This window comes from Elgaria multicarinata, chromosome 9, assembly GCF_023053635.1.
Source record: "Elgaria multicarinata webbii isolate HBS135686 ecotype San Diego chromosome 9, rElgMul1.1.pri, whole genome shotgun sequence".
NCBI lineage: Eukaryota > Metazoa > Chordata > Lepidosauria > Squamata > Anguidae > Elgaria > Elgaria multicarinata.
Window position 1 is genome coordinate 53,982,629 of NC_086179.1, and position 24,346 is coordinate 54,006,974.

The following is a 24,346-nucleotide window of genomic DNA, read 5'->3' on the forward strand; positions in this document are numbered from 1 at the left end:
TCATCATTGCCATCACCAATGAAATACATTTGTAGGAATTTATGTTGACTATCTTGAAACAGAAGGAAGGAGCCAGCTTTATGATAAATTTGTCCTTTGACTTTGAAAGTTGGCATAAATGGAGCTGTGATGATTTCTGCGCCGAACGACGTCATTTGGAAGCATGAGTTGTATTTCCTGATGTTAGATAGGAAATGCTTTGATTCAGCGGTATATCCGGCAAGCAAAGTTTGTAATGGCTCTGGTGGTTTTCCAAGTTGAGGCAGTTTAATTTTTCCAGCAGCACAACACATTCCTTTTGTTTCTCCATTAAATTTAAGAGCCTTGCAATAAGGACACACTTCAGTCATAGTGCCAATGAGAACATGCCGCCTCAAACTATAATCATCAGCTGGGTTGTACCGGAATGCAAGGCGATTGTAATCATGTGATTGTTTACCACGGAGTCATGTTTGATGCTGATGTGCTGTTTCTCGTTGACATCTTTCAGCCCCTCTCAGCCTTTCGCGTTCATTATGTTGAGAACAAAGCAGATCTGTAGCTGTAGTACGCGATTGCCGTGCTCGCAACCGTGCATCCTCAAGTCTGGCTGAATGTTGCTTGGTTGATTCCTTGGCACGTATTTGAGCCATTTTTTTTCTTTTTTTCTCATTTGCTGAAGCCCGTTCTTCCTGAGTCTGATTTGCAATTTCTCGTCGCAGTGCTTCCGCTCCGCGAGTACGACGACCTAAGTGTGATCTGCGAGGCATTATTTGGATGAAGTAAAGCAGTTTGTTTGTTTTTTAAAAAAGGTGTTTTTTTTACGTTGAGGAGGTTAGTGGAAACTCATGGCAGTTACCTTTCTTCTGAACGTGTAACTGTCACAGGTGTGACATCTATACACCCAGCCAATTGCGAGAGTACATGCAAATAGGAGAGGAGGCAGAGGGAGCGGATTGGTCTACTGGTTGGTGATGTCACAATGATCAGCAGGACTGGTTTTGAGGAGGCCTATTGCTTCGATTTTAAGACAAACCTTTGACCCCATAGAGAACATAGTTACATAACAAAGCTCGCGTATTCGAACGCAACGCTGTGTCAAAATTTCAAAGCAATCGGTGAAGAACTTTCGGAGATATAAAAGCATGTTTTTACGGTGAGGAGGTTACTGGAAACTCCTGGCAGTTACCTTTCTTCAGAACATGTAACTGTCACAGGTGTGACATCTATATTCACTCAGCCAATTGCGAGAGTACATGCAAATAGGAGAGGAGGCAGAGGCAGCGGATTGGCCTACTGGTTGGTGATGTCACAATGATCAGCAGGACTGGTTTTGAGGAGGCCTATTTCTTCGATTTTAAGACAAACCTTTGACCCCATAGAGAACATAGTTACATAACAATGCTCGCGTATTCGAACGCAATGCTGTGTCAAAATTTCAAAGCAATTGGTGAAGAACTTTCGGAGATATAACAACAGTAACGAACGGTCTTTTTCATTTTTATTTATATAGATGCTAAAAGTCTATCACACTTCCTTGGGAGTAAATTTTATGAGCTACTTTATTTACTAATGGCCAAATCTTATACAGATAAAGTCCTACAATTCCCAGCATTCCCCAGCCAGCATGTTGCCAGACTTTTCTCTCTCTAAATATGCATAGGATTGTACTCTTAATGTATTTATACACAATACCATTCAACAAGTTGGCACCATGGCAATTATAAGTTGATCCTAGGCATGTTTACTTCTGGGTAAACATGCATAGGATCACCCTATAAGCGTTCAATCTTAATATACTTACTTTCAAATAACATCTACAGAAATAGAAGACTTAGTCCATGGCTAGACCAGGCCTATATCATACCGTGATTGTCCCGGGATCATCCCTGTGTATCCAAATGACACACAGGGGATCCCGGGAGCAGGCAGAGACGACCCCTCCATTTGCCTGGGATAATCCTTAGGTCTAGCTAAGGCCTTACTTTAAAGTAAATGTGCTTAGCATCAGAGTATAAAGCACATGATGGAATAATGTGGTTTATATTCATTTAGCCATCAGGTTCCCATCAGCAGCTAAACAGGCAGATGGTAGATTTCTGGTGAGATACTTGAAATCCCAATTTTGGGGAATACAGATTGAGTACTTTTGCCATCAAAGCAGATTACCTGGGACAGACTTTGAATGTTTATGTCTATCTTTCTTTGATGAACTGTATTGTACAATACATTAGAACTTGGTGCAAATGAAGGATGCAGTTCTGCCTATCTTATTTACAATGAGGGAGTCTTAGCACTAAATTCTAAGGTAATAGTTGGTTTATTTAGTTCTAATATTTTCTTCTAAAGTTTTTATTTTTGTTAGATCTATAAACAATAATTTGTTATATTTCTAAATGCCATTACTAGCTCTAGAACATGTAAACTTATCCCCAGTAAAACAAACTGATATTGGTCTTAAACAAAAAGATACATTTCATTACACAAGAATTAATACAGGGATTTATATACATAACAATGTTCCAAAGGTTTGTCAAAGCTGACAGAGAAAAAAAGATGGTAGTCATAACATTTTACATACTAAATCCTAATGTCAAGATAATAATAAAAACAAACCAACTGCTGTTATCTTGTCAGTTTGGTTTGATGAAAAATGGCATCTTCTATAATAATAATAATAATAATAATAATAATAAGCACAGCAACAAATTTCTAGCCCATTGTATCATGTCAAAACCTATACCAATGGAGATTGCACACTTCTCTAATGTAGTTTAAAGTAGATTAATATTAATGGATTAAAATTCACAAGATAGTGTTGCAGCATCCCTCCTGGTGTCGAAGAACAGCTCTCACAAGAAGGGGGCTTAAATGGGGCTCAAGTATCATGTTCTCATACTTTGTGTCCAGATTCATTTTTCCTGAGCCTCTTGAGTAAGATGGGCTCCACCATGTCCAATTATCTTTGGCATTTCTGACACAACACACCTCGACTTATACCTGGGAAGTTTGAAGGTAGTTATTCAGTGTTAGACAAAGCAAAACTTGAACCAACAGTCTTCAGAGATAGTCCCAGGTGTCAACACCAGGCTGCTGTACTTCAGAGCATTACACAAATGTAATCCATGTAATGTGCTCCATTCAAAATAACGTCTTTCCCCCCCAATAAACAAAATATACAGTGCTTTGCATAAGTATTCATCCCCCTTTGATTTGTCCACATTTTGTTCTGTTACAACCTAGAATTATAATGGGATTAATTGGCATGTTCACCATTTGATTTACGCAACATACTTAACACTTTGAAGGTGCAAAATGTAGACAAGTCAAAGAGGGTGAATACTTATGCAAGGCACTGAAGGGGCATGAGTTCATCAAAGAGTGGGGGTGGTTGGTCCTGAAATAGGTATTCTTGCAGAGTAATCCTATGAATGTCTCTTCAGAAGTAAGCTCAAGAAAGCTCAATGAGACTTACTCCTAGGTAAGCATGTATAAGATTGGAAACAAGTAGGATATTTTACTGGCCAGATCCATCACCAGTGCTGAAATATGACAGAGATTTTCATAATTTGTATTGTGTATTGGCATAATTAAGCAATACTTGTAAACAATACTTTGGGAAAGTGAGGAATTATTCACATGCAAGTTCTGCCTTATTTATATTGCCAAGTATGTATAACTATCAAAAGGTAAAATCTTCTCCTGCTTTAGTGCTAATTTTTTCAACAGAAAAGATGAATGTCTCCAGAAGAGGAAAATGATGGCTTCGCTTTTATTTAAAGCCGTGCTGTATGCAAAATGAAGACAATGTTGCCAGAATACAGATAGAATAATAAACACAATACAATTTTATATGGACCAACAACCATATAGTTGCATATAGCTTGTTAAGGCATTTGCTTTGTTTTTGTATCACTGGAAGATACCAAAAGTGAGACCAAGCCATACATTTTTCATTCATATCTTTCTTTTATGTCCACCATCTGTACAGTTATGTAAAACATGCAATACAAAACTACAGGTCAGATGCATGCTTTCAGAGAAAAAAATATTTGATATGTGTACCTCTTATTACAACCCTTCAATTAACCACTGAGTTTGATCAGGAGCATATAGTATAATTTCCTTTCTACAATAGTAGACCCAAAATGACCTTTTTCCGGATCCGATGCTAGGGGAGCATTTATCTGCCTTTATAGGCACCTGCTCTATTTTACTTTTCTAAATCTAGATAGAGATCAGTTAAAGATTAAATGAAATGCAGCAGTTCCAAGCCTTGCCTTGGGAAGCAAAGGTAAAGATAACACCCAGCAGGTCTAGTCAAGTTTATGCTCTTGCCTCATTTTAATTACTTTATAAACAATAAAGCATAGGGTTTTTTGCATAAATACCTTACACTTATCTGAATGGATAACACCAGAATGATGCCTGTATATGGCTTATATCCCATTTTCTAAAACAGATGATTAAAGAAAGATTTTTGAAAACTGACACTACACAGACCCTTAGGCACGAAATTAATTCTGTTTCTATGCAGCCTGCTATAAATCTGTTCTAACTATTATGTGCATCCTACATGTGCATATATTTGGCTCTGAACCTCATTTGCACAGAACCAGCTCAAGTCATATTAGAATAAAGCAAGGATTAGCCAATATATGTACTGAGGTGCTACAGCCGATTACCACTTCCCAACGCATGTACAACTATTACAACCAAAGCATGTTATTATTGGCGGAAGTTAAATTCGTGTGTCCTTAAAGAACAATATTAGAAACAATTCTTTTTAATGTAATTCATTCAATGTTGATTACATCTAACAGTTATAACATTACAGGCTACAGGTTAATTTGTATATGGAAAGATAATTATAGGTTATAGATGAATTCCTATATGACAATGCTTTCCATATTTTGTAATATGAAAGGACCTTTTCAACCACATTTTTTCTACCTTTCTAAATTAATTGCTGACATGCGTATTCTACTTGTCTATGTTACACCTCCCCCAAATTTATTGCACTTTGACAACATAGTAATGTACTGATGCAGTCCGTTTGTGAGTGTAATATTGCACTCAATGGTCCAAAAATCAAAGCATTACAGGTATGGTTATAGTTGATAAGAGAACAACACAAAGTAAAGTAACATCAGCAACTCATAATAACTCCCAACTTTTGACCAGCTTCTTCTTGGTCTTTCTTGCCATTGACAGACATTTTGCCTCTACCAAGCAAATTCCAGGGACTTTAATACAGACTTAGAACATATATTTTAATCAAACTTCAGAACTCCACTATCTGCATGAACTGATATCTATCAGTTCTGAATATTTAACAAGAATACAAACTAAGCAAGTGAAGTTCTCCAGTTTTCAAAGCACTTAGTCTGCAGTGATTCCATCAATTGTAATAAATAACATGGCTCAGGAACTGAATTTTACTGCTTTGATGAGGACATGGAACATGCAGAAACCTAACAGTTTCAGCATGTGGCTACAACATCCAACCATATTTTTAAAAAAATCTTGTGGAGAGTGCCTATGATTGCATCACGATCCATGATGCATCTGGATTTCTTTTTTTATGCTGATGGTAGTCGGACATCACATTTATAAAACTGGTGTGGAATCACCGGGTCCTAAGCTTTAGACTGGTTGATGTTAGTGTGCCTGGTCTCTGCACCTGCAGTGCAATCAAAATGGGCAGATACAAGGTACCAAATATCCCTAATTTTACAGAGCTGCCTTTTGATTCTAGACCATTCCAGAGAGATGATGAATACAATCTCCCATTCCTTTACACAAAACACAACTCCACAATGCCTTTAATATTTGAAAGGTTCACCTGACAGCCCCACAGCATAGCTCACACACATTCTTTTTAAAACACAGGAACAGGTTAACATGCAACTAACCAACCATCATTTCTATAGAGAAATGATGCAGGTTTGTTTGTTTATTAGAGGATGCCTCTGCCTGATCTTTCTTTCTTTGCAGTTTGAGAGATGTCCCTGGTTTTAAGCAGCATGGCTTTATTTTGGAGAGGACTGTATCTTAAACCAGGACTTCACGTCCTTCGCAAAGCACAGTCTGGTGCTCCCATCGGGGTGGGGGTGGGGGTATCATCACCGCAGGAGAGGCTGATGATGTGGTAGCGGTGAGTGCTGACCTAGCCACGACTAATGCCTGCATCTGGTCACTTCTGCCAGGCGGCAACTTCGCGGTTCTCTGCCCCTTTCACCTTCTCCTCCATTTCTCGGGCTGCAGAACGCAGCCCGCCAACGTCCCTCCCCCCGCCCCTTCGGGGCCAGTCCCGCGCGCCAAAGGCACTTACAGGTAGGAGGTGAAGACGCTGAGGTTGGCGGGCACGCCGGCGAGGCCCAGGTCCGAGCAGTCCACCCTCAGGAGCATCCCATCTTGCTCACAGTGACAGGCGGCCGGGCAGCTGCGTTGACGCTTCCCCACCGGGTTCCCGCCCGAGCCTCCGCCACCCGGAACCGAAGGCGCGACCACATGGAACCCGAGGACGCTGAGGAGAAGCAGCGCGCGGGCGGCAGAGGAGGTGTCCATGGTGCCAAGACGGAGCTGGGGCCAAAGGCGAAGACGGCTGCTGAGTTGCTTTCGTAGAAACGGAGGGACCTGCTGACATGCCCCCTAAACTGTGTAGCGAGCCAGCTGGGTGGAGGCGTATCTGCGGAGAAGCGGCGTCGGCTTTTAGCTAGTGGAGCCGCCGCACCTCTTGGAAAAACTCGGAGGTAAACGTGCTGGCGGTGCCCGCGCGCGCGCGCCAGAATAGCTGTCTCTCTCTGCCGCTGCTGCACGAGCCGGGAGCGTCTGCCCTATGCCGCCTCCTCCGCCGTGGGGTGGGTGAGACGCCTGCTGCCGTAGCCCGAGCCGCTGCTGGCGCTCTGCTCTCTGTGGCAGCATCTCAGTTTACACGCCGTTTTTAAAGAGCTGGAGTCTAAACTGCGCGCGCCCACTGACGTAGCCAAAACATTGCCTTGCCGCGGTTGCTGCCAGCGCCGGAGGGGGTGCTGCTCTGAGAGCGGAAAGAAAGCTCGCGAGGAGCGCGGAGGTGGGGCTTCCTGCGCTTGTCGCGGCCCTTCGCTCGGGAGCCCGGGAACAGAAGGCGGGGGGCGCTGCCAGGCAGCGCGCGCTCCTCTCACGGCCCCTCACTCCGCTGCGGCGGCGGCTCCTGCTTTTCGTGCCAAACGGGAAAAGGCCAGCCTGGCAGCGGCTCGAGCCTATTGAAGCCCAGGTCATTATTTTTACACAACTAAGCCAGAGACAGCGACAGGTCCCTCTTCATGCGCTCGCGCGCGCAACTGAACTATTTTTCTTTCTCCCTCACCCTCCCTGCATCACCACAACTGTCTGTAGCAGCTTATTTTTACACGGGTTGTCACTTCTCTCCCCCCACCTCACCCCCACCCCCACCCTACGGGTCACCCTGACAGACACATTGCGTCTCTAACAACTAGACTGTATGGCGGGAATTCAGCAGGTGCAGCCCGAATAGGTTAGGCAAGCACTGGCTAGATGTTTAATCTCCTGCCCTGTACTAGATTTATTTCTTTATTGTATATCTATCCCTCCCTTTCTCTAAGAAACTCAGGATAGCAAACATAGTCCTTTTCTCTCCCACCTATTTTACCCTTACAACAACCCTGTGAGGAAGTTTTGGCAGAGAGAGAGAGAGAGAGAGAGAGAGACAGACACTGATCAAAGATCACACATGGCTGAGTTGGGATTGAATCCAGGGCTCCCCAGACCTGGTCTGACACTCTAACAGCCATGGAAAAAAGACAACTGATTAATATGGAAAGGCCCTGAGTCAGATGCCCCATTTGCCACGAGCAGACAAATGGCTATCAGGAGGACCTCTTCTGCCACTGCAGAGCTTGCCTCCACCCAATTTTCAGTGATTTCCCCTTCTCTACTGCATCATAGCATTCTCTGTTAAGCAGGGTTCCCTGAATCTCTGTAGCATTTTCATTCTTTTCTATAACTGCAGTTACCTAAATACTGTACCCTCTTTGGCAAGATGGCAGTCCTATTCATTGTGTGTTCCATCAGTCATGAACTTTGCCAAAGTATGCCAACAACTTCACCAAAGAATACTTTGCCAATGGAAGTCAACATAGTAGTCAACTGATACGTAAATATTTTTCAAAAGTATGTTGCAATACTATTTGCATTCTTTGTTGGGTTATTGTAGAAATATTTAATTTGTTCTAAAAGAGTATAAAGTCCACTGTTTACCTTGTTCTTTTCATATTGAGGAAATCATGAGTTAGGCTTGATATCTTTACTTCCTTTTGATAAATGTAGTTTGATTAATAATTGAGAGGGTGGAAAATGATATTTTGCTTTAGCATTATTTATTTTGTGCAGATATGTTTGATTGTCTAATAGACCAGTATGAAATATTAACAAATTAACATGTCACTAATACAAATATTAATCTTTGAATAAGACTAGTGTGTTTGTTTTCTTTAACTTATTAGAAGCAGGATGTGATTGGATTGGAATTCTTTATTTTGTGCTGTGTGCCAAATATTTGTATGTTAAACTAGATCCTTCAAATTATAGGAGAATTTAATTTATATACAATTTTCTTCCTCATTCCATATATATGAAATTACTCTGTTACCTCTTCCATATAGCACACTGAGATGAAGCAAGACTTCGTTGTGTTCACTGGGGCTGGCAGAACAGACTTCGTAACTCTCTCCTCCCTACAGCATCCCTGTCAACACCCCAAAATGCTACAGAAGAACCTGCTGGATGGGGATCATCAAATGTTGGATTGAAGCACTTCCATGAACAGGCATGGAAGGTGCCTCCATCCAATTTTCAGTGACTTCCCTTCTCCCTCAACACCACTCTACCATAGCGTTCCCCCAAGAATCCCCTGATTCTCCATGTAGCATTTTGGGGGTATGTGTGGTGGAAGTGCTGCTGTGGGAAGGAAAGGGCAGGAAAGCCTGCTTCCATCAGCCCCATTATATGTGCCTACATCTGGATGCAACCCATTTTATGTGGGAGGCTTTCTTTTTTGGTGTTACCAGCAATCTGAATGACTCACTCTCTGGAGCAGACTTCATATGCATGTTTAGTTGGATGAAACTTTACCGAGATTGCCTACTACCACACATGCCTGCCCATGTACTAAGATCTGTCACAGAAACCCTTCTTTAGGTTACCCTATTCTTCAAGGTAAGGTGGGAGGTGACACCGGCTCTGTGATAGTGCTTTGGCTGTGGCAACTCTTCCCCAGGACATTTTGCCTGGCACTGAGTTTGCCTTTTTGGCACCAGGTAATGCCATTTTTATTTTCTCAGGCCTTTTAGCTCTGTAGAGCCTAACTCTGCTTTTTAGTTGTTATGTACACCTAGGGGTGACAATGTTACACCAATTTTAAGATCACTTCACTGGCTGCCAATTAGTTTCTGGGTGAAGTATAAAGTGTTGGTTATTACCTTTAAAGTCCTACATGGTTTGGGTCCAGGCTACCTGCAGGATCACCTTCTCCAGTACAATCCGCCCCACACACTCAGGTCCTCTGGAAAGAATTTATTTCAGTCAGCCAAAACTAGGCTGACAACCATTACCCAGACTGCCTTCTCTTCTGCTGCTCCCAGACTGTGGAATGGCCTGCCGGGAGAGATTCGCCAACTTAACAGTCCTTCCGAATTTAAAAAAGCTATAAAGACAAAACTCTTCCGGCAGGCCTACCCAGTCGAATTTTAAGATGTCTGGCTGTTATTTTAATAATGTATTAGTTTTATATGTTTTTAATAAGTTTTATGTATTTTATAGTATTTTTGTATTCAGTGTTGTTCCCTGCCTCAATCCAGAAGGAGAGGCAGGTAGGAAATAATTATTATTATTATTATTATTATTATTATTATTATTATTATTATTATTATTATTTCTTACATTTTGTTTTTGCCTTTCCTTACTGATTTTATAGTTTCAATTAAAACAACTTTAAATTTAAGGCGCTTTGGAGGCCTTGGGATAGAAAAGAAGTTTATGCATTCAAATATAAATGCAAAAATTAATATTATCATACAGCTGAGTTAGATATAGGACTGGATTGTATGAAGGGGATGTAACATTGAAATGTTTTCATAGCCATGTGCATTTTCAGCAAATCTCAAAAATATGACTTGCTCGTTTTGTTAGAAGTTCATTCTGTTTCCTGTTTCTATCTTTATAATACTGTATATTAAGTTAGAAATATGGCTTGCTGAAAAGGTTGTGCTTGCTGCATATATGTTCTTTCCATATCAGCGAGTTTTGTACATTGATGCCTTCACTGTTTGGTAGGAAAATTAGTTATCTGACAGAGCAGTGTTGTTTTTAAGTTATGCCTGCTGGTTGATGGAGGATTGCTCCTAACCCTACATTGATGGAGTACAGTATTATTGAACCAGCACAGTGATACCCTTGCACTAGTGGAATGCTGCCACTAGCCATATGTTTTTATGGACAGAATACTATTATTGGGTGCAATGGGTGCATGGCAAGAGAGGAGGGGAGCTTAGAAGGAATCCTATTCTTTCTCAGGGTTTGTTCCACTCCCTGCAATTGGGTCGTGCCTTGCAATGGTGTAACCTATGCCTGTTAAAATGTTTCCATTGAAGTCGACAGATAGCTCCAGGTGACAGCTCTCCCTCCATCTTCTCCTTTCTACTCCAGTTACAATGGAGAATATGGTACCATCTAATGTTGCAGTCAATCTCAATACACTACCAATAGTGTATTCCCATTCAGGAAATCCATATCCTATACGTATGTCAAGCTTTGTGACATGGGCTACATCACTCTGTCCTTAGGTCTATAGAACAGAGCACAAAGTGAGAACTTGATGATGGGTACATTGGTGATAGAACACTTTGTGCAAGCAGCTACAGATCACGAAAATTGGAAAGACCATAATTCTAACAGTTGTCTCCTCTGAACCCTTACAGGATTCCAGATACAAACAAATATCAGGAATCCCAACACTACTGCTGAGGCTGGAAGGATATGACACCCAACACAGAAAATCTGAGATGGTGCACTGATCACTCAAAAATCCATGATGCCAGTGTGTGTTCTTCTTTTAGCATGCCATATTCTTCTAGCATGCCAAAGATGCCAGTGTGGTGTAGTGGCTAAAGTGTTGAACTGGGAGTTGGGAGATCTGGGTTCTAGTTCCCACTCAGCCATGGAAACTCATTGGGTGACTTTGGGCCAGTCACAGAATTTCAGCCCAACCTACCTCACAGGGTTGTTGTTGTGAGTATAAAATGGAGAGGAGGACAAGGAGGATTATGTTCCTTGGAAGAAAAAAGGCAGGATATAAATGTAATAAATAAATAACTATGAAAGACTCGTGTATTAGCGTAACAATCCTCTCTCAGGTCATTAAGATGGAACATGGCTAATATGGGGGCATCATTGGCCAGCAAACTCTGGTTTAGTGAGTGGTGGCAGTGTTGCTAGGTACATTGTAGGTGTGTCTGACAGAGTTGCTATATTAGCTTTTGTTTCTATAGCATGTGTTGTGATGTTTGCTCTGCTGGCTGAGCATAACATTGTATTCTGGTTGCCAGGGCTTGGGACCCACAAGACTATGCTGGACAGATTCCGGTGAAGGAAATTAGATTGAATGAAGTATTTTAAGTTCAATCAGTCAGGTCACTCTAATTTAGGACTGGTCATGTATGTCAGGATAAGAGCAGTCAGGACATGGCGGATTCAGGAAATCAGGACCATGGATAGCTCCTATAATATACAGCTGAGCTGGAAAAAGATGTTGACTCAGCAAGGGAAGGCTATCTTGAAAAGGCTGGAAGGCCTGGTCTTCCGTTTCAGCAGTCTCATGCCCCACTTGCATGGAGTTGCAATGTGACTTGTGCCAGCTCAGAATAATTGTCAGAGAAGCTGCAGGGGAATCGCCTTCATAGTCAGAGTTTGATGTGAAGGCTGTCTATGCTCAAGTATTAGAAGGAGAGGGGACCTGGGACCTGTCTGAATTCAAGTCCTCCTCAGGGTGATGTTGGGCCTCAGAAGCAGAGTACATGAGAATTAGTCCAGGCATAGTGGCTTCCAGGCACAGGAGGTTCATAGGATCACCCTGCCTTATCTACATTCATTGAATTGCCTTCCTATTTAGGAAACATTCATGCCACTATTTGGGTGTTGTACCCCCTTTTTTCATGTGGGCCTAATTTGTAGTTTGAGCAGTTCCAGCTGACTCCAGTGAAGTTATGGGGGGGGACCCATGACCTTCTAACTCTTGCTGACTTGCGGGACCATAACTCCATTTTGTTCAAGGGCTACTTCAGGCACAGATGCACACTTTCAGCAGTTATTCAGAGCAGGCACAAGGTGCATTGCAACCCCAAGCAATTGCACCACACCATCTGAAAGGTGTGCTCTAAAATCCCTTGCAACATTATGGGGGATGCTATAGTTCAACTCTTGAATCAAAAGCCTTTTTATTGGTCTCTCTATCAATATTGGCATTCCAAGAGACTTGTTATGCGTAATCCCTAAAAAATGTGGCATACAGATTTTACTCTCAGACCATAATGTTTAATTCAAAGTATAAGAATCTATCAATGAATACCAGTACATAGAAGTGCCGTTATCAATTATAGCCACACCTATGGAATTTGATACTGATATACAAAAACCTGATATATTTGAGTTTACACTTGTATTTAACTACTTCTATAATACACAGTACCAAATCTGATATCAGAATCAGGTTCTTAAACAGTGTGTGTGATTAACTGGGTTACTTAGTGAGTCATTCTGGAGGTATCATATCACTAGTTCCTCCTCAAGCAAGATTATCTCCTCAAAAATTCACAGGACTCTTTGGGAAGTATTCAAATACAATGATATTGTAAGATGTTGGGCACTGCTTTAAAAAGAAGAGTTATTTGCCTTCTCTAAAGCAGATAATGCATTTCCTTGGTTGACATACAGAACATTTACCTTAGACACATTTCCCAGTAGAAAATATTATATATAACAACTGGTCATGTGCACTACTAGAAGTAGATGAAAAAGAAAGTGGGATGTTTTCTAGGGATGGATAAATCTGTCAGATTCAGTTTCTCATTTTTCCAATCTTAAGTTTAGTTTGCCCCGAATGTTCAGCTTTTTATAATAAAGGTTCACATAAAGATTGGTGCACATTTTTGTGTGAATTTCTTCTAATACATGCATTTTTGTAATTAATTTGGCCTTATATGCTTTTTTGCAAGCAATTTTCCTAGTATAATGCTTTTAATATATTATTTTCAGTAATATGCACACATTTATGAACTGATTTTTTATGGAAAAGTGTGGAAAATTCCATTGCAAAATTCAGAGAAGTGCGAATCTTGAAGGTTAACTGAGGTTAGTTCATGTATTGGTCTGACAGTACAAAATTAGCTAAATTTGTAAATGTGATTGAACAAATTTCTCCCCTTTCCCTAATGGCTTCATCAGAAAGAGAGAAAGTAGGATAGCTCATTTCAAATTTCCTCCAGGTATTAAAGTTTAATGGAAACATTTTTTTTGGTATTATAACTTTGTATTCCAGCTCAATGTGAAACCTCAGAAGTAACTTATTCCTGTTAATACAGTTACATTCCCTCATCTCCACAAAATCTTCAAGATGAAAATGCAAGCACTAATTTACAAATAAACTTTCAAAAATGGCAATTGTCCTCAGGATTTCTCTTTTTAGATGTTAACTTCAATCCTCTAGACTTCACCTTTCAGAAGATTTCCACAAATAGGCTAAACACATGGGAAAGTACTGTTACGTTAAACTTCCTTTGTGATCTTCTAAGTTTACATTGAAATTATACCTGTACAGTTTATTGTAACAGCTAAGTGAGAGTTCTCATTGTATAGCGTGGGCCCCACTAGTTCAAATGACCAAAGCAGAATCTGATTGGAGTGCTGCTTTTCAAAGAACAAGGAGCCTTCCCAACCTATCATTTTGTCGAAATACCTAGAATGCACACAATTCTCTTAGAAAGTGCATACAAGTTCAATGGAGGTGGTGAGAATTGTGGCTCAGTGAATTTAGTTTCAATTGTCTGAGATTCTGAAAATAGAACCTTGAGAGCCTGCCTACCTTGGTGCATTGCAGAGGAGGTTATGTTTGGGACGTTTATTGATGCTTCCTGAGGACTAGCATTGTATCTATCTGCTTCTACAACTTTTTACTTCTTTCTTGACCTATATTTTTTAAAGATACTGTAGTTGTCCAGTGTTCTCTGACCACAAATGGGAACCAACTTCACAATGGGAACCAACTTCACAAACCAACTCTCAGTCCATGGGTGGGGAAGATAGTCAAACAATAAACTCTCATTAATATTTAAGGTGTTTGATTTTAACTTACAAGTAATCCAACATATTTCTAATATTTCAGGCTATGTGCACAAAACCTCTGTATATACATAAGAAGGAGGTGTGCCCCTTTTAAAAAACAACAACAACCCAATAACAACATTATTTTAAGTAGAAAATAAATATTGAACTATTTATTGTTTTATAGGAGCTGTTGAACTTGCATGTGATATTGCTTTAGTAGAGAAAACACAATTTAAATGAGCACATCTATTGTGCTTTCTAGTATATAAAAGCTAGCTTAAAGATCCATATCAGGGAGGAGACTGAAGACCCAGAGATGCAGTAAAAGGAAAATACTGTACTAATTGGTAAAGCAGGAAGATGTTGGTATAATGTGTCAGCACTTCTATGTAGGCTTTTTGTAGTTATAAGACACAGTAAATTGTGTAAATATTCCCATGAATGGCTTCTCAATGGTATGTATAAGCCAGAAAGAATATTAAGCATTTTTACAATTTCAGCTTCTTAGTAGTTCAGCAACAAAGGTTATCTGGAATATGTGTCTTTTACAGCCAATTCATATTTTAAGACTTTGCATTTCTTTTTCTTTTCTTATATTTTGGTATTCATTTGAATATAGAGCTGCTGTACATCTAATGAGGCCATTGGTACTTCTAGCCCAGTACTATTAACTCTGACTGACAGCAACTTGCAGACAAAAGTCTTATCAAGTCTTGTTGTCTGAGAACCGTTTAACTAGAGATGTCAGGGACTGGATATGCAGTATGCAAAGCATATATTCTATCATTAAGTTACAGACCCCTTATCTAAAATGCCATCACACTGCTAGCTTACATCCAGAAATCTACAGGAAGAAATTTGTGTGATGAAGCTGACTTATATTATATTGCCCCTGATTTATAAGTTTGATTTTACTAGCTTCCATTTTAAAAGGATTCATTTGGGACTCAACAAAGTTGGTCTATCTTATTTGGTATGTGAACTCCCCCCTCCCCACCTATAAGCACTAGACAACATAGCCTGGCTCCTTCATCTTGTCTAGTTAATGGCTTCCCAATCAACTTTAATTACCCATAAATACTTTGCAGGGAACTGATCAGACTACTCCTGAGTGGTATAAATTAGGAAGTCAAGCCTTCATAGGCTAAATAATGTTTAAAAATACACTGTCGGGGCGCATTACACATTCCATATATCACTTTCATAATGTTATTTCCTGCTTTTTATTCCACAATATGCAAAATTCCATGACATCCTTTCTTCAGTCGTGATTCTTTTTTGCTGTTAAAGGGCACAAGGCCAATTTACTGGGAGATTTACCTTAGAGCCTCCTTTTGGAGAATTTATTTATTTCTGTACCAACCAATAGCCAAAGCTCTCTTGGCAATTCACAAACGTTAAAACCATAAAGTACAACAATATGATAAAACATAATATAAAATATTTTAAAAATGTAAAACTACAATATAAATCCAAGGAAAAGCTGGCAGCAGTATAAAATTCTAAAAATACAATGTTTGGGAGAATAAAAAGCTGCCAAAAAGACAACAATGTAGGTGCCCGGCAAACCTTTCTGGGGAGGGCATTACACAATTGGAGTGCCATGACTGAAAGGTAACCACCAACCTCATTTCATTTGGCAGGGGCACCGAGAGGAGGGCCTCTGAAAATAACCTAGGCTCTGGGTAGGTATATATGGGAAGAGACAATCCTTCAGGGAACCTTGTCCCAAGCCATTTGAGGCTTTGAAAGTTAGTACCAGCACTTTGAACTGGATCTGGAAACAGATTGGAAGTTAATGCAGATCACAAAGAACTGGGGGGCTTCCACACACAGTCTTCGGGGCGCCCCGAAAGTGCTTCAGGGTGCCCCGAAAGTCCTAGTGTAGCTACCTGGTCAGAAGAGACGGAGGAAGAGGCGGTGGCGGCGGCGGTGAAAAGTTCCCAGGGCTCGGCGGCTTCCTTGCCGCCGAGCCCAACTCCCCGCCGGCCTCCTGCTGCCAGCAAAAGAGCCACCCGGGTTGGTGAGCTTGGCGGAAGAAGGCTCAGCGCATTAAAAAAAAGCCACCAACCAAGCAAACAGGAATTTACCCTATAGTCACACGTAGCATGTGGATGGGAAGAACATGCAGATCTCGCCGAGCTCTCCAACCCGGGTGGCTCTTTTGCTGGCAGCAGGAGGCCGGCGGGGAGTTGGGCTCGGCGGCAAGGAAGCCGCCGAGCCCTGGGAACTTTTCGCCGCTGCTACCGCTGACTCTTCCTCCGTCTCTTCTGACCAGGTAGCTACACTAGGACTTTCGGGGTGCCCTGAAGCGCTTTCGGGGCGCCGCGAAGACTGTGTGTGGAAGCCCCCCTGGTATAATATGTTCTTCCCGTCCGCATGCTACGTGTGACTATAGGGTAAATTCCTGTTTGCTTGGTTGGTGGCTTTTTTTTAATGCTCTGAGCCTTTGACTATATGAGTTTGGGACCTTGATGGCTAGCTGCCTAACTGAATGTCTTAGATATGGTTTTGGAAAATGGGTATCTGATTCTTAGGCTGCAGAGAATCCTCAGCCCCCTCTTCAGCTTCAGAGATTGTATTTATCTTGTTAACATTGCAGGAATTTAGGCCCCATACTTTATACTACATAAACAGCTGGTGAGCAAACATTACATTATAGTCACCTGGAAAACATTTCTATGGGACTGTATCTACAAAGGAATACACAGACGGTTCTGTGGATAGGCTAGGGATCTGCACAGTTTCTTTCCAGAAGTAGTTTTCATGACAAGTTCCTGTTGCAAATGAACTGCATGTTAAGGACAATGATGTTTAGTAATGTATAAGAATAGTAATAAAAACTCTTGGAAAGGGTTGCCATGCAGCCATTCTACACAAACAAGGCTTGCCTAACAGTCTATGCTTAACATACATGCAAATATTAAGTGAACTTCACCATTGTGTGTTGCTGAATAAGGAATAAATAAATACTTAACCCAGAAACAAGAAATCCATCCTTACAATAAAGCCAAGAAGAGAAGTAACCAACAAGTAATTGCTACACACACCTATTACCTTATGGGTAATAATGATAAGATGGGGCTTCTTCTTTATTAGTTCACCATGAAACTGAGCTTTAATTCTGCAACTTCCTTACACTTTTAAAATGTTACAAGAAGAAGGAAAGCAGAAAAATGTTGAAATCATGAGCTCCCTCTGCTGGCAGATGAAATTCCTAAATTAGCATGAAATTTATATTCTGTAACTTATTTATGGTGGATTAGTCCCTTGACTAATAACATTATCTGGAACAAGGGTGTGATGGGCTTAGTCTGGCCAGTTTTTATTGATGTCATTGTGAAGGTGGGTTATTACATTAGTGTGGTGTACATTTTATTATTTTGGTATTGTAATTATCCAAATGTGATTTCGTAAAATGTACTGGTTTTGTAGGAGTGTTGAAATAAAAAACTGCAAGAATGCATATTTTGTGATACTAAAAGCTACATATGTTTTTTCATACTAGCATGGAAAGAAACTACATAAGTCTCTACATTAATTTAAAAACGTAATAATTTCCTGCAAAGTGTGAGATGCGCTAGATCTACACTAATGTTTTATAGTGGTATTGAAGTGCACTGATAACTGTTGGGACCCATTTCACATTCCATATACCACTTTCATAGTGTTATTTCCTGCTTTTTATTCCACATTATCCAAAATACTGCAACAAAAGTCATTGTGTGTCATAAAAGATATAAATGCCAAGAGGGATATAGTGTTACCATGATTGGATTTGATACAAAGTGTAGCTCTGGCCTTGGTTTGAAAAAAATTGTCAATAAGATTCTCTTCTCTTAAAATTTTCTGGTTCACACAAAACCTTTGAGGAGGAAAACTGAACCCACTTTTTTTGCATTCCTAAATTCTATTGAAAATGTATTTTTGTGATTCTTAGTGATGCTGTCATTTAATAATATTACTTTCTGTACCACAAATAATGTATATATTTAGGGCCAAACATCCAAAAATATTGTTGTGCCTACATAAGTGTCATGAGAGAGGTGTGTTTTCCCCTCTGCAATCCAGCATGCAAGCAAAACATTTAGGCAAAGAGACAGAAAATGCTGTTACTCCACAGTTCCTGTAAATATCAACCGACTATTATTTATACACACACGCACACATGTGGGTGTATATAAATAATCTTATCTTCTCCAGGCTAAACATGCCCAGTTGTTTCAGTCTCTCTTCATAGGGCTTTGTTTCCAGACCCCTGATCATCTTGGTTGCCCTCCTCTGAACACGCTCCAGCTTATCTGCGTCTTTCTTGAATTGTGGAGCCCAGAACTGGACACAATACTCAAGATGAGGCCTAACCAGTGCTGAATAGAGGGGAACCAGTACCTCGAACAATTTGGAAGCTATGCTTCTATTAATGCAGCCCAAAATAGCATTTGCTTTTTTTTTTTTTTTTTTTTTGCAGCCACATCACACTGTTGGCTCATATTCAGCTTGTGATCTACAACAATTCCAAGATCCTTCTCGTTTGTAGTATTGCTGAGCCAAGTATCCCCCATCTTGTAACTGTATTTGGTTTCTATTTCCTAGATGTAGAACTTGGCATTTATCCCTATTCAATTTCATTCTGTTGTTTTCAGCCCAGCACTCCAGCCTATCAAGATCACTTTGAAGTTTGTTTCTGTCTTCCAGGGTATTAGCTATCCCACCCAATTTTGTGTCATCTGCAAATTTAATAAGCATTCCCTGCACCTCCTCATCCAAATCATTAATAAAAATGTTGAAGAGCACTGGGCCCAGGACTGAGCCCTGCGGTACCCCACTTGTTACCTCCCCCCAGTTTGAGAAGGTTCCATTGATAAGCACTCTTTGAGTCCGATTCTGTAGTCAACTGTGAATCGACCTAATAGTTGTTCCATCTAGCCCACTTTTAGCTAGTTTGTTAATCAGAATATCATGGGGCACTTTGTCAAAAGCTCTGCTGAAGTCAAGATATATGACGTCCACAGCATTCCCACAGTCCATAAGGGAGGTTACCCAATCAAAAAATTGAGATCAAATTAGTCTGACAGGATTTGTTCCTGACAAATCCATGTCGGCTTCTAGTAATCACTGCATTGTTTTCAAGGTGCTTACAGATTGACTTCTTTATGATCTGCTCCAGAATTTCCCCAGGGATGGATGTCAGACTGACTGGTCTGTAGTTCCCAGGTTCTTTGTTTTTGCCCTTTTTAAAGATCAGAACTACGTTCTATCTTGGAGTGAAGGAAAAAAATAGACACTGCTTAGAGCCCCAGTGGCTCCATGGCTTCTTCCTGTACTGCAAAGATAATGCCAGAAATGTGAAGTCATCTGGGAAGAGTTGACAGCGTAGCTCCTTCACATTGCAGCATTGACCTGCTGCAATCTGGATATAGGAAGGACCAGCATCATGGACTCCCTTCCTCTTTTTTTTTATTCAGAGATTTCAAGGAGGGGGAATACTCTAAAACTTTCTCTTCAATTATTTAATGTACTACATGGACCAACGCACAAATTATGAGGGAAGGTAGGGGGCACTCAATTAAATCCTAACCTTAAGTGTTATCCCTTGTCTCTCCCATATTCTTGCCAAATCATCCCTTGCCTCATGCCTTCTAAAAAACAGTAGGTGGTGGGGGTGGGGGAGGCATAAGGGATAAGTTCCCTCCCCTGTAATTTGAGCACTCACATGGACTCTGCAGAAGCAATCTGAAGTGGTACAATCCAAAATTCTACACCTCAGACTTTCACATCATTCTTTGAATTGTTTTGAATGTCAGTCAGTTATACTAAGGCCAGATCTACACCAAGCAGGATATAGCACTATAAAAGCAGTATGAAAATGGTATGTTTTTAAATGGATACTGTTGTTTTTATACTGTTTTTATGTTTTTTAAATTTTTGTATACTTTTAATGTTTACTATTTTTAATTGTTGTAAACCGCCCAGAGAGCTTCGGCTGTGGGGCGGTATATAAATATAATTAATTAATTAAATAAATAAATATAAGAGGCAGGAGCCAAACCAAACAGGATGTAGCACTATGAAAGCAGTATATGGTATGTGTCATGGGCCCCAACAGTTGTCAGTGCACTTCAATACCACTATAAAGCAGTAGTGTGGCTCCTGCCTCTTGTATACTGCTTTCATACCACTTTTATAGTGCAATATCCTGCTTGGTATAGATCTGGCCTAACAGAGTTCTAACAGGGTTTCTCCATCCCCACCCCCCACTTTGGAGAGTAATACAATTTATGATAAAATTTGAGAGGCTACAGCTAAGATTCCATGCTTAACTCAGCTTCATTTGTCATGAAAACCCACAAAAGCTTTTCAGCGTGACCACCCTTTTAGCATTAAGCCAAAACATTTTAGTGACTAAAATTTCTTACTTGGGTCTCTCTCTCTCTCTCTCTCTCTCTCTCTCTCTCTCTCTCTGTGTGCAATGAATTTTCATGGCTTTTTAATGCTAAAAGGATGGTCATTGTTCAAAGCTAACAAATGATTTATCACTTTCATAGAAGTGCTTTTGTGCCACATGCACAAGCAATATGGAATGGATGGGTAAAAAAGCTGGAGGCCCTAACTGCTCTGTCTTGTTTTGCACACTAACCTCTCAATATGACTACTGTAATGCACCAAATATAAGACTATTCCTGAAGACAGTCAATGCATCAAAGAACTTCACTGGTTGCAACTTTCCATGCTGAATTCAAAGTGCTAGCATTGACCTTTAAAAGCCATGTGTGGCCTTGTAAGAGTTCAGGTTCTGCCATATGTTTCTTTCTCTGATTTAAGGTCATGGAGATGAAGCCCTTCTCCTGGGGTTATCGCCTTCTGGGGCAAAAGTGCTTCGTCGAAGGAGACAACATTTTTTGGTGTTGCCACTGTAGTTGTGGAATTCCCTTCTAAAGGAGCTACCTATTATCAGCTTTTTATAACAAGTTGTTAAGCCATTCTTATTTTGTCAACACTCCATGGTTTAAATTGCTGTAATAATGTTTATTGTTTATTTATTTATTTATTTTGATTATTTTTAATTTAATTTCTTTTGTTTTGTTTATTGTATATGAATTTGTTGTATCAACATAAAAGCCAGGTTGTAAATCTAAAATAATTAATAGATAGATATGCTGGCAGTGGGACTGTGGTTGGATCCCAATGAACTTGTGCCCTCATGCCACAAACCTGATCCTATGAGCTGCTAGTATTGAGGCTCATATCAATGGAAATGACATAGAACATAGGTGTTATAAAGGACAATTGGAAATGACATTCACCTCCCCTCTTTTTTCACAATAGACCAGCAAAATAGTGAAGCAATATTGTATCTATACGACAATGGGGAAACTGAGGTGTAGAGGTGTTCTCCTTACAACCATACAGGAAGATGTTCACACATACATCAGTTTCCTAAAGATGAGTTGAAACTGAACAAAAGAAGTAGGCCAAGAGTACAACTATAGAATAAATATTGAAAAGTCAGTGGTATCTGAAGTGCGCTCCTGTTCAACAAAAAGCATTGCAATTACTCCCCAGTTGTGAAGCTTTAGTTCTTGGACAAAGGATATATTAGTATTAAGAAATGCATTTGATAACTTTCACAGTCCAACACATGTGTTGCACTGAAGTCTTTGGAAAACATTTCGTAAACTCATTGACAATTCAAACAAAGCGACGGTACATTGCCAAATCTGATAAAAATATCAAACGGATATAGAAGTCTAAAAGCATTACTGATCACTTTCCAAGGTGCAGTTGCTGTAGCATTCTTCCACCAGATGTACTTTGGGCTCTCCTTTAGACTTGTGTGTGCCTTGAAGATGGTAAGTGGGTTAAGGATATAAAGTATGCTCCATCACCAGTTGGTTTTTATCCTCCCAAATGGGAAATTACTGTTAGAAAAATAATTTTCATTGCTTTTTGTTCTTGCATTTCTTGAATCTTCAATTCCTTCTCTACTATAATGTGATTTTATACGTTAATGTTCAATGATATACATTCTTCCCCAACCTAGCATCCTCCAGATGTCTTCGACTGCATCCCTAGCATCCTCAGCCAACAATAATTGTGGTGGGTTGATAGGATTTGTAGTCCAACACATCTGGAAGGCACCAGTTTGGAAAGGCTGCTACAAAATATATCTTGGATATTGATAGTTAATCCTTTCCTGCATGCTCATAGGCTTAGTAGTTGATATATTAGTTATTTGGCATTGTTTCCAATTAAATTGATGTAGATATCCTAGGAGGTGGGTGGAGAAGGTTGTTTGGCTTCCCTCCCCTCCCCTTACCTTTCTTGAGATTTTTTTAAAATGACTGGCTGTCTTGAAAGGCAGCCCTGTGTATAGTGCAGTCCTTGGTTCTATCTGATTTCCACTTGGATGACAAAAGAAAGTGCAAGTAGGACCTGCAACAAAAGATTGCAGTGTGGAGTGCTCTTGTTCAATGTTCCAGTCAGTCAAGTTTGCTCTCCTCCAGGATACTCTGTTCTAGCCTCCCACATGGTTTTCTGTTCCCCACCCAGCAACAGCCAATCAGCCTTCCATATCCATTCAGCATGCTCATCCTCATTTGACTGTTTTTGAGATCGCCTCCTGAAGTTTTTAAAAATAAAGATCAGTTTGTATTTCTGCAAACCTTGGGCTCCCCTCAAGGCTACCAATACCTCCCGCCTGTGTGTGTGTGGTGCTGTTTTATTAATTTATTTATTTATTTCATTTATATACTGCCCCATAGCTGAAGCTCTCTGGCTACATAAGGATCCACGTTCAGCTCTAAAGTTTGGAAATAGAAGGAATGATTTCTGGGATACAGGAGGCTACTTTATGCATGCTGAAAGTTTGGGCATTCTTAGGGCTTTTCTACATGAGGCATTTATCGTGCACTTGCCATGCCATAGTCACAGTTGTTTACAAGTTCCTTAAAGGATGTTGTGACCCTCCAATTCCACTTCTGTATCTAACCAGCAGTTTCACAAGGTTTTTTTTTAGACCAAGGGAAATGTGGCACTTAATTGTGTAAGTGAAAGAAAGTGTGATTTCCTCTTGTGTATTTTCACCATTCCACAGTGCTACCTCGAGGTTATGTAGTGGAACAGCAGGAAAGGAAATGTCCTTGTGTAGTGGGTCTCAGTTCTGCAACAAAACTGTAAGTAGATACAGCAGATGAACACCCTCATGTAGAAAAGTCCTATCAGGATGAGGGCAGCCCCCTGATGGTCATCTAATGCAGAGCGGGAGGAGCGGTGGAGGCAATCTTTGCCTCCACACTCCTCCCACTCTGCGTGTTGGCTAGATGGGCTTTTATGCCCATCTAGCTGGGGCTCTGTGGTATGTGAGGGAAGAAGGCTCTGGAGGCCTCAGGATACAGCACAAGCCAGCCTTCCTGGTCCTCTCTCCTCCTTGTCCACCGGCACATCTTGTTTCTATTCTCTTCAAGGTCACCTTTGCATCCTTAGAGAGGGAGCCAGCATAGTTCTCTCCATGTTGGCTAGGTTGGGAAGGGGCAGGGAGCTCAGACTCTGGATCTGAAGTCAGACCACTGACTCCAACTTTGGATTCAGGAATCCAAACTATCCTGTGCCCCCCGACTCTGTCTAGGGGCCACAGAATTGTTCCCTTAGTGGGAGTTTGGACTTAGAACTTGTCATTGGACAGTAGTGGTGCAACTGCTGCTGCTGCTGCTCCTTCTCCTCTTTCTTCTTTTAAAACTGTACTGGAAAGTTACCTCAATTTTAGAAGTGATTTGCCATGTGCTGTGGGTGGTTGGTGGTGAGGGACAGATAGTCAAGAACAGCCCCCTGAAGAAGGCCTAACAGAAAGTCAAAGTACCAAACGCATCAGGCTTGTCCACAATAAAGTTGCCTACAGCATCCTAAGATGTTTCTTCCCTTTTTCTGGGTAAAGAAACACAAACTCAAGCCTCCTTGGTTAGACAGAACAAAAAAAAATTGGATCCTACAC

General features: G+C 40.6%; 1 protein-coding gene across 1 annotated transcript in view; it reads right to left on the reverse strand.

Annotated features, from left to right (window-relative positions):
• The window catches only part of LGR5 (leucine rich repeat containing G protein-coupled receptor 5), a 92,669-nt gene extending 86,120 nt beyond the window's left edge, over window positions 1-6,549 (reverse strand). The window contains exon 1 of the mRNA XM_063134994.1: window positions 6,314-6,549. Coding sequence (XP_062991064.1) covers window positions 6,314-6,549 — 236 coding nt within the window. The remainder of the gene's footprint in view (window positions 1-6,313) is intronic.
• Window positions 6,550-24,346: the final 17,797 nt, after the last annotated feature.